General features: G+C 52.3%; 1 protein-coding gene across 2 annotated transcripts in view; it reads left to right on the plus strand.

Annotated features, from left to right (window-relative positions):
- Positions 1 to 2368, plus strand: part of SLC15A4 (solute carrier family 15 member 4) — a 45190-nt gene extending 42822 nt beyond the window's left edge. For both annotated transcript variants that reach the window (XM_029057133.2, XM_029057129.1), the window contains one exon: positions 830 to 2368. In XM_029057133.2, coding sequence (XP_028912966.1) covers positions 830 to 978 — 149 coding nt within the window. In that variant the 3' untranslated portion in view covers positions 979 to 2368. The remainder of the gene's footprint in view (positions 1 to 829) is intronic.
- The last annotated feature ends 8813 nt before the right edge of the window (positions 2369 to 11181 follow it).

Raw genomic sequence — 11181 nt, forward strand, 5'->3', positions numbered from 1 at the left:
TTGCCGTTTCTCCTTCGAATATGGCCCAGACGCGGTCGTGCCGTGCGGGCGTCTTCTTTGCCTCGCTGTACGCGTCTGTCCTTGAGGTGGAAAGCACTTCCCTTGACCGGCCTTAAAATACGTAACGTAGCGACGGAAGCTTCAGCGCCCCCGGGAGCGGCCGTCAGTGTGGAGCACGAGACTCCTCGGGAAGGAGGAGGAGGCCGGAGAGCGGCAGCTTGGTTCGGTTGAAAGAGCCCGGGCTTGGGAGTCAGAGGTCATGGGTTCAGATCCCGGCTCCGCCACCTGGCAGCTGGGTGACTGTGGGCGAGTCACTTCTCTGGGCCTCAGTTCCCTCATCGGCGAAGTGGGGACGAAGACTGGGAGCCTCACGTGGGACAACCTGATGACCCTGTATCCACCCCGGCGCTTAGAACAGTGCTCTGCACATAGTGAGCGCTTAGCGGATACCTCGGCTTCCCTGCCCCAGCCCCCCAACAGGCAGCGGTTGAACCTCGGCCCCAGAAACGCCCTCACACTTCCTTTCTCCAGCCTGGAATCGGCCACTTGAAGTCACAGGCACGATCGGTCATTTGAGACGGTCGAGGCGCACGGCGTGGTCCGTCCTTCCGAGGTACGACCGCTTCCTTCCAGGTTGTGCGTGAATGCGTACGGGACCGAAACGCCGACGTATTTTGCGTCGTCGAGACGGGAGGCGGGCTTCCGTTTGGTCGGCGCTGTCGTGAAGTGAATCCGAGCTCTGAAAGTAGCCGAGTCAGATGGCGGGTCTTTAAAATATCAGAGGGTGCGCCGCTTTATACGCACGTGTTTTTCTTTTCATCCTCTCCAGGTAACATTAATGGCTGCTATTTGAACTATTACTTTTTCCTGCTGGCTGCTATCCAGGGAGCGACCCTCCTGCTCTTCCTTATCGTTTCTGTGAAATACGACCGGCAGAGATCGAGGGCCGACGGAATGTCTGCCGGTGGGAGGACCTGACGCCTCCCGAAATCGAAGTCGAGTTCACTCGATCGACACGTCGACAGATTAACCGGCAGTGCACTGGAAGGTCTGCAAGATTTTAAGTTACCGTGAAATGTAGGACTTCGTCTTAAAACTTGCATGTTATGTGAAACCGTTTCTTTTTTCCCTCTCTTCCTCAACGACGTAAGTGCCTTATTTTTGTTGCCGTCGTATTGCACTGTTCCCTGATTTGTAGGGAAAAGGCAGAGTTTTAGATGCGTTACTTTCAAGTGAGAGAGGTTCTCTCTGGGAATTCTGCCGGTTTGTTTCCTTTGGGGTTTTTTTTTTAAAACTGCTGTGATTTTTAAGAGTTCCAGAAATGGTTACACCCAAGTTCGACACACGGACTTCAGCGATCGTTTCTAAAGGGCGTCGATACGAATCCGACCCCTGGAAATGCAGCCAATTTATAAAAGCGATATGTAGATCACAGGTATTATTAAAGACGAAAGTATTCCCCCCCCCCCCACCCCTTGAAATGGGATTGGTTCATTTCCTTGAAGTTCATATTATAAGCCAAGATCACCTCGGGTAAGATTTCCTTTGATCTTTATTAAAATCCAAATGTACGCTTACCCTACCTGGCACGGCATCACCGAGCGGTAGAATTAGAAACAGAATTTGCCCCTTCACCTCAGCGGTGTCGTGAAATTTTAGCCTCGCTTTGTTTGTCCCGGGCCTGTTTTATCAAACACCTATTTAGCCGACGTTAGGGTTGTGGCACAGGTTTTCTGCAGTAGCTGGAGCTAGGATTGGGCCTGTATTATCTTTTCACCCCAGAAAGGCTGCTGGTTTATGTCAGAATATTGGTGGAATCGTGTTTCCTCCCCAGTGTTACCAATTCCTTCGACTTCACTTTCAGGTAACTGGAATGCGGGTGTGGGCTTAGTTTAAGACATCTGAGGCCTTGTGTTCTGAAATATCTCCGTCACCTAGATGAACGCGCACTACCGCGTAGAGGATGTTTATTTAACCATCGTTTCTTCGGGCCTCGTGGGTCCTTTCTCCCGCGTGACCGGACCGGTCATTCGCAGCCACGCAATCCTGATAAGAATAAATGCTTCAGGATTTTTCTATCTTTGAGACCTTTATCAAATTTCTCTATCTCTTATTTAAGCCTAATGGGGGAGGGGGAGGAAAAGCGTTACTTTGCACAGAATTATTCAGAAAGGAAGCTGAGAAGTAGCAACCCGTCTTTTGAAAGTGTTAAACTTGTACCATGGCCTTCTTAGCTAACCTGAACTCGAACCGTTACATGAGTCTCTTTGTTTGTTTGAAGGAATAGACAGAAGCCGCCGTTTGTGCTGTAACATTAGTCCATTTTTTGTGACTAGTTTTTTAAAAAATAAACTATTCTACCGGCGTCCTTTGTCTTTGGGTCTAAATTAATCCCTTCCAAATTAGAATTTAAAACTTTTTTAAAAAATCGGCAAGTAAGGCCGGTAACCAGGCATTTACCTCACAGGGATGCCGTGAATTGGCGTAAGGATTGTTTCGACTGGTATTTAAATAGCGTTTTTATATCACTAATAAGTCTTAGTGCTACCACGGGGTGTTTTTGATATGGGCAAATTTTGGATCAACAGCAGTCGAAGACATTTCGTGTGGGGGATCGATTGTGATCACGAAGATTGTAAATCTAGAGCTTCAGAATGTAAGTTCTCAAAACCTTGGGGGATAGAGGCAGAAGCGGGGAAGCACAGCTTACAAATCTGTTGCTTATCAGAGTTGGAGAAGGACTCCGAAGAGTGGACGTATATTTGAAAGTCTGAATTAAAATGGATAATTTTATGAGATGACTCGAAGGCGACTAGGAACGTTTTTCCTCACCTCTAAGGAGGAAGTTAGCGGCGAGCTCGGAGAGAGCGTTACCGTTCCTGCAGCCAAGAAACTTCACTCAAAATCACGGAGCACATCTTCCCAATAACTCTGAGGGCCCAGCCCGGTACAACCTCGGGCGGTAGGTGATGTTCCCCGTAAGTAAGGACCGTGATTTTAGACGCGCACGTTTAAAAATGAGTTTTCTTTACGTTGCTCAGCTAGAACGGTGAATAAAAACAGCCCAAATCACATGAGCGGCCGTGTAAAGTTCCTCGGTCCCTGGAGAATTAAAACAAGTATCAATCAGTCGTATCTATTGAGCGCTTACCGTGTAGAGCCCTGTACTAAGCGCTTGGGAGAGTACGATACGAAAGAGTTGGTAAACGCATTCCCGGCCCCCGAGGATCTTGCAGTGTAGTATTTCTATAAATGTCTTCAAGAAAGTGAAAGGTCATTTAGAAAGTGGGCTCAGTCTGCTGAAAGTGGGCAAAACTAGAAGGAAAAAATGTTAGGCAAACATAACAACTTTGAGAGTTTGGTGAAAGCTCCCTTCTGGATTTTGAGAAATGGGATTTTTCTTTCAAATCGTGCGACGGAGGCCCAAGTCATATTGCTACATAAGTAAAGCACTTGGCATCCTTTTCTGCGCCAGGACAGGTCTTCACTACCTTTAGAGTTTGGGGAAACCCAGATATCGGTACCGATACGTTAGCCTGCCTTTCCGAAAACGGTTCCGGCTCAGGTCTACGGGAAGTATTTGGGCTACGAATTGGAAAATGCGAATGGTCCCTGCCCTCGAAGAGCTTGACATCCAGTTGGTTGATCATCTGCACCGGTTTTATCTGCGGGAAATAGAGCGAGGTGTGAAATCGAATGCTTTTAGGGAAGAGACTTAGCTTGTCAAGTTCTAGCCAGCGGTAGGTGGAGTCATTTTTTCCCGTCGTGAAAATAACCCTTTCTTTAGGGTTAAAAGCGTAGCTCCAGGTTTTAGCTTTTTAGAATTACCTCTCTCTCTATAATAAGGGATTTAATCAAATAGGTTTGGGATGGAACATTACAGCTACCCCTAGGAATTCTTCAGAAATGCATTTTGTGTTTATTTGATATATTACTAGGGGAGGAGGTTCTTGGGACTAGCGTGTACTAGCCATTTTTAATCTGGCTCCAGTACATACAAACGTTCCATTCTTCTCGCTGAAATCCGTATATTTTCTGTGCCTTTTCTAAGGGTGTGATCTGTTTTAGGCCGGTGATAGTTTCAGTAGAGGGGCTCTACATCTTCTCAGCCCTGTGTTCTACTACTTGGGAGCACAAACTGTAGAGAAGCGGCGCGGCTCAGCGGAAAGAGCCCGGGCTTGGGAGTCAGAGGTCGCGGGTTCGAATGCCGGCTCCGCCACTTGGCAGCTGGGTGACTGCGGGCGAGTCACTTCACTTCTGGGCCTCAGTGACCTCATCTGGAAAATGGGGGTGAAGACCGTGAGCCTCACGTGGGACGACCTGATGACCCTGTATCCCCCCCCAGCGCTTAGAACAGTGCTCTGCACAGAGTAAGCGCTTAACAGATACCAACATTGTTATTATCATCCTCCTCTGAGTATTTAGTACAGTGTCCTGCACAGAGTAAACCCTCAGGAAGCGGAAGCAGCCCGTCAGCCAGAAGCGGCATTGCCTAGTGGGTAGAGCCCGGGCCTGGGACTCAGGTGGTCGTGGGTTCTAATCCCAGCTCTGCCGCTTGTCTGCTCTGTGACCTCGGGCAAGTCGTTTCACTTCCTCTGCGCCTCAGTGACCTCATCTGTAAAATGGGGATCGAGACTGTGAGCCGCCCGTGGGACAGGGACTCCGCCCAACTCGATCTGTCCCCTTCTAGGCTGCGAGCCTGTTGTCGGGCAGGGACTGTCTCTGTCGGTTGCCGAATCGTACTTTCCAAGCGCTTGGCCCAGCGCTCGGCACACAGTAAGCGCTCAGTAAAGAGATGAGGGCCCCTGTAACTTCCATCTTCCATCTGCAGCTTCTCCTACGTTGTAATTTAATAAAATGCCCCACCGAAAGTTCAAAGCCCAACTGAGAGCTCACCTCCTCCGGGTGGTCTTCCCAGACTGAGCCCCCCTCTGCTCCTCCCGTCCCTATCGCCCCGACTCCCTCCCTCCCGCTCTACCCCTCTCCCCATCCCCACAGCACTTGTGTGTGTGTATATATACAGCCATATTTATTATTCTGTCTATTTTATTAATGATGTGTATAGAGATCTATAATTCTATTTATTTTGATGCCGTTGGTGCCTGCCTCCTTGTTCTGCTTTGTTACGCGTCTCCCCCTTCTAGACTTTGAGCCCATCGTTGGGTAGGGATGGTCTCTCTCTGTTGCCGAACTGTACTTTCCAAGCGGTTAGTACGGTGCTCTGCACACAGTAAGCGCTCAATAAATACGATTGAGTGAATGGATGAAGGAAAGTGCTGTTGGCTGGCAAGCATCTAATGTGAAGGAACTCAGCACAGCCCAGTCTTTACTGCCCGGGCCCCTGTAGGGCTCCAAACTTCAATTCCTCCAAAGCAGGAGGCAGGTTCAGGTTTGGGGCCGGCTGGGGGATTGGAGATGCCCCTGCAGTGCAAGACCCCAGTGCAGTGTGGTCTTGAAGTTGGACCTCCTAAATAATAATAAGAATGATGGCATTTGTTAAGCGCTTACTCTGTGCAGAGCACTGTTCTAAGAACCGGGGGAGATACAGGGTCATCAGGTCGTCCCACGTGAGGCTCACGGTCTTCACCCCCACTTTAATAATAATAATGTTGGTATCTCTTAAGCGCTTTCTCTGTGCAGAGCACTGTTCTAAGCGCTGGGGTAGATACAGGGTCATCAGGTCGTCCCACGTGAGGCTCACGGTTTTAATCCCCATTTTCCAGGTGAGGGAACCGTGGCACAGAGAAGTGAAGCGACTTGCCCACGGTCACCCAGCTGACAAGTGGCAGAGGTTGTCCCGCGGGGGGCTCACGGTTTTCATCCCCATTTTACAGATGAGGTCACTGAGGCACAGCGAAGTGACTTGCCCAGAGTCTGGGATTCGAACCCACGACCTCTGACTCCCAAGCCCGGGCTCTTTCCACTGAGCCACGTCGCTTCCCTAACAACATTCCCCCCACCCTCCGGTGCCCTCTCTTCTCTGGGCAGGCTTCAGCTCCCTCCCCACCAGGCTTCCACCGTGGCTCAGTGGAAAGAGCATGGGCTTTGGAGTCACAGGTCATGGGTTCGAATCCCGGCTCGGCCACTCGTCGGCTGGGTGACCGTGGGCAGGTCACTTCACTTCTCTGGGCCTCAGTTCCCTCATCTGGAAAATGGGGATGAAGACTGTGAGCCCCACGCGGGACAACCCGATTCCCCTGTGTCTACCCCAGCGCTCAGAACAGTGCTCGGCACATAGTAAGCGCTTAACAAATACCAACATTCATTGTATTTTTATTTTCCACCGATCTCGGCTCTGGGGGGTGACCGAGCCGTTGAGGTGACCGAGGAGAGTTGGAGCACTTCTCTGTTAGAAGTGTCACTTTCCCGGCTGTTGAAGGTTGTGACTTAGCCAGACTTCCGGTACTGTGTGCCGATCCGGAGGGGTGTTGGGGATCGCGACTGAGTCGATGCTTCCCGTCTAAGGTAGGGTTCCGTGACGGCCAGGGTAGTTGAAGTAAGAACAGTTATATTCTTATCTGCCGCTTTCTAGGGCTCTCGCTTCTCGCTCACCGACGCTAACTGCCCCGCTACACTGTTGCCCCGATTCTATACCCGTTCCCGGGTAAATGAGGCTTATCCCGCTGAGGGCGGGGGCAAGTTTTTCCATTTGTCCCTTTTCAAACGAGGGACTTCCGGGAAAACAGCCAATGGCGGTACATCACTTGAATTCTTCCGGCAGTGCCCGGTTGGGGCAGGGATCACTAAGGGGGAAAAGGTCCGGATAGAGCGAGCGCCTGGGGCTCATTGGCCGAGACGGGAGCGATTTCCTGAAATAGGACTCGTTCCTTTCGGGAAGAGTCAATCGACGGGGAGTGCCCCGGGGTCATCAGCGCGACACCGGGATCCAACCGGAGCCTTTCCTGAAATACGTTCGCCTTTTGCAGCTGAGCGATCTCGGTGAGAGCGCGGAAGTGATTGGGATTATTGAATGAGTTGGCGGAGAGGTCCCTCCCTGGTCAACAGAGGTCACGGGGGCTCAAGAGGAGGCCCGGCGGGATTGGGAAATGTTCACTTCAGTCCAGCAGTCGAGCGGGCTTTCTTTCCACCGGCTCTTTGACCCGCTCCAACGTGGTCTCCGCCCACTCCGTCCCCCCCCCCGAGACGGCCCTCTCCAAGGTAACCGATGACCTCCTCCTGGAAATGCTACCAGACCTCGCTTTTGACGGGACGGGGCTTACCTGGTTCTCCTCTTTTGCGACTACGCTTTCTCCGTTTCATTCGCTAGCTCTTCCGCCTCTGGCCCTCTGAGTGTGGGGGCCCGCAAGGCTCCGTTCTTGGTCCTCCTGTCCCTTTCCATTCATCCGCTCACGTGGCGTCAGCTACTCCCTTTATGAAAATCGTTAGCGAAATCTACGGGCCCGGCCCCGTCCTTCTCCCACGAGACAAGCTCATACTTTCCGGTCAATCATTGAGTATTGATTATTGAGCTCTCACTGCGTACAGAGCGCACAGTGCTTGGGAAAGTAAGGTGCAACAGATCGGTAGACGCCCTCCCTGCCACGTAGAGCTCATTGGGAAGCAGCATGGCTCAGTGGAAAGAGCCCGGGCTTCGGAGTCAGAGGTCATGGGTTCGACTCCCGGCTCCGCCTCTTGGCAGCCGTGTGACTGTGGGCGAGTCGCTTCACCTCTCTGGGCCTCAGTCACCTCCTCTGGAAAATGGGGATTAACCGTGAGCCTCACGTGGGACGACCTGATGACCCTGTATCTCCCCCAGCGCTTAGAACAGTGCTCTGCACATAGCTTAACAAATACCAACAGTAGTACCAACAGTAGTAGTAGACCCCAGGACATTTTATGCCTTCAGGACATCATCGCGATCCTCCTTGAAGCGTCCGTGACTACTCGCTCTATTTCAGCTCTCGTTTTCGTTCAGCCGCCAAATCCCGCTGTTTCTTCCTGCAGAGCAGTTCTCAGATCCTCCCCCGCCCTCGCTACTCTGGTTCGAGCTCGTCGTCTCCCGATTATATTCCTGGATCGACCTCGTCTGTCTCCCACCCCACAGTCTCTCCTCTCTTCAGACCGAGCTACCCGCGGCTACCTTGGTCATAATAATGTTGGTATTTGCTAAGCGCTTACCATGTGCGGACCACTGTTCTAAGCGCTGGGTAGATACAGGGTCATCAGGTTGTCCCCCGTGGGGCTCACAGTCTTCATCCCCGTTTTCCAGATGAGGGAACTGAGGCCCAGAGAAGTGAAGTGACTCGCCCACGGTCACCCAGCTGACGAGTGGCGGAGCCGGGATTCGAACTCGTGACCTCCGACTCCCAAGCCCAGGCTCTTTCCGCTGAGCCATGCCGCTTCCCTTAAAGTTGGCATTTGTTAAGCGCTGACTAGGTGCAGAGCGCTGTTCTAAGCACTGGGGTAGATACGGGGTAGTCAGGTTGAGGTAACTGAGGCCCAGAGGAATTGAAGTGACTTGCCCACGGTCACACAGCTGACAGGTGGCGGAGCCGGGATTCGATCCCATGACCTCTGACTCCCAAGCCCGTGCTCTCTCCATTGAGCTTCTTGAAAGGTTGCTTCTCCACTTCAAGATCGTCTCTTTTTTTCCGTTCGTTTTTGACGGTATTTGTTAACTATCGTACAATGTACCCGGCACTATAGTGAGTCCTGGGGTAGATCTGAGATCATCAGGTGGGACACAGTCCCACGGAGGCCGGTCAGTCTCGATCCCCATTTTGCAGATGAGGTAACCGAGGCCCAGGGAAGTGAACTGACTTGCCCGAGGTCACAGACGACAAGTGGCGCCGCCGGGATTCGACACCAGTTGGCCTTTTCTCCCCTCAGCAGGCAGAAACTTCTTATCTTCCGCTACCCTTCACACACCGCTACCCAGTCTGTACCGTGTTCCCTTCCCAAGCTAAATTTCTCTCACTCTTGACTCTCCGGCCCTCCCGTCCCTTGCTCGTGTCAATCCCCCTGCCTGGAACTCCTTAGCTCTCCCGTCTTCGAAGCCCTTTTTATTCTGTCCCCTTCAGAAAGCCTTTCACGGACTAATCTTTCCTACCCCAACTCACACAGAACCAATACAAACCCGTTACTCGCGTATAGGTAAATGGGACCGTGTAGAGATGATAAAGAATTGCCCCAAGTTACAGTCACGCCGGCGATACAGATAGTGTAGGTCATAGGTTCGAATCCCGGCTCTGCCACTTGTCAGCTGGGTGACTGTGGGAGAGTCGCTTAACTTCTCTGTGCCTCAGTTCCCTCATCTGGAAAATGGGGATTAACTGTGAGCCTCAAGTGGGACAACCCAATACCCCGGCGCTTAGAACGGTGCTCTGCACATAGTAAGCGCTTCACGAATACCAACATTATCACTGCTGGGGATACCGACTATTTGGGAAGTGTGCGACCCTCTGACGATCCCTGCTAGATCTCCAAACGGATGAAGGAGTTTGGATGTGTCCACCACCCAAGGGTTTTGGACTTAGAAACTCTTCAGCAGTTTTAAAGACGGCAGGTGAATTTGCAAAAATGATCGAAGACCAGGGTGAAGAAAAGAGTTCAAAAATTCATTCGTTCAATAGTATTTATGGAGCGCTTACTATGTGCAGAGCGCCGTACTAAGCGCTTGGAAGGTACAAATCGGTAACAGAGAGAGACGGTCCCTGCCCTTTGACGGGCTCACGGTCTGATCGGGGGAGACGGACAGACGAGAACGATGGCCGTAAATAGAATCGAGGGGATGAACATCTCATTAAGACAATTGCAACTAAATAGAATCGAGGCGATGTACATCTCATTAACAAAATAAATAGGGTAACGGAAATATAGACAGTTGAGCGGACGAGTACGGTGCCGAGGGGATGGGAAGGGAGAGGGGGAGGAGCAGAGGGAAAGAGGGCAAAGAGGGTTTAGCTGCGGAGAGGTGAAGGGGGGCGGTGGTAGAGGGAGTAGAGAGAGAAGAGGAGCTCGGTCTGGGAAGGCCTCTCGGAGGAGGTGAGCTGTAAGTAGGGTTTTGAAGAGGGGAAGAGAATGAGTTTGGCGGAGGTGAGGAGGGAGGGCGTTCCGGGACCGCGGGAGGACGCGGCCCGGGGGTCGACGGCGGGACGGGCGAGAACGGGGGACGGCGAGGAGGTGGGCGGCGGAGGAGCGGAGCGTGCGGGGTGGGCGGTGGAAAGAGAGAAGGGAGGAGAGGTAGGAAGGGGCGAGGGGATGGACAGCTTCGAAACCTAGAGTGAGAAGATTTTTTTTTCGCAGAGGTTGATAGGCACCCACTGGAGGTGTTTAAGAAGGGGAGTGACAGGCCCAGAGCGTTTCTGCGGGAAGATGAGCCGGGCAGCGGAGTGAAGAATAGACCGGAGCGGGGCGAGAGAGGAGGAAGGGAGGTCGGAGAGCAGGCCGACACGGTAGTCTAGCCGAGATATGACGAGAGCCCGTAGCGGTAAGGTAGCCGTCTGGGTGGAGAGGAGAGGGCGGATCTCGGCGATATCGTAAAGGTGAGACCGGCGGGTCTCGGTGACGGATAGGATGCGCGGGGTGAACGAGAGAGACGAGTCAAGGATGACACCGAGGTGGCGGGCCCGAGAGACGGGAAGGACGGTCGTACCGTCCACGGTGAGAGGGAAGTCAGGGAGAGGACCGGGCTCGGGAGGGAAGATGAGGAGCTCGGTTTTGTTCATGTTGAGGTGTAGGTGGCGAGCAGACATCCAGGCGGAGACGTCTTGGAGGCGGGAGGAGATACGAGCCCGAAGGGAGGCGGAGAGGACAGGGGCGGAGATGTAGATCTGCGTGTCACCTGCGTAGAGGTGATAGTCGAAGCCGTGAGAGCGGATGAGCGCACCGAGGGAGTGAGTGTAGATGGAGAACAGGAGAGGGCCGAGAACTGACCCTCGGGGAACCCCAACGGTTAGAGGATGGGAGGGGGAGGAGGAGCCCGCGAAGGAGACCGAGAATGACCGGCCAGAGAGATGAGAGGAGAACCGGGAGAAGTGTTCGGGAGTTGGCCTGCTACAAGTTATTTTTTGAGCCTAAGAAGGTGGCTGCTGTTTGATCTAAGACGGATTCCTCCTTTAATTTGGACACACCACCATCAGTAGATCATGCTTCTAATTTTGAAATGTCCTGCAAACACGGTCATACAAATCTTTCATTTAATGACGTGATGCTATACTTTGAATTACGTTAACAAGGATT

Source organism: Ornithorhynchus anatinus, chromosome 2 (assembly GCF_004115215.2).
Source record: "Ornithorhynchus anatinus isolate Pmale09 chromosome 2, mOrnAna1.pri.v4, whole genome shotgun sequence".
Taxonomy (NCBI): domain Eukaryota; kingdom Metazoa; phylum Chordata; class Mammalia; order Monotremata; family Ornithorhynchidae; genus Ornithorhynchus; species Ornithorhynchus anatinus.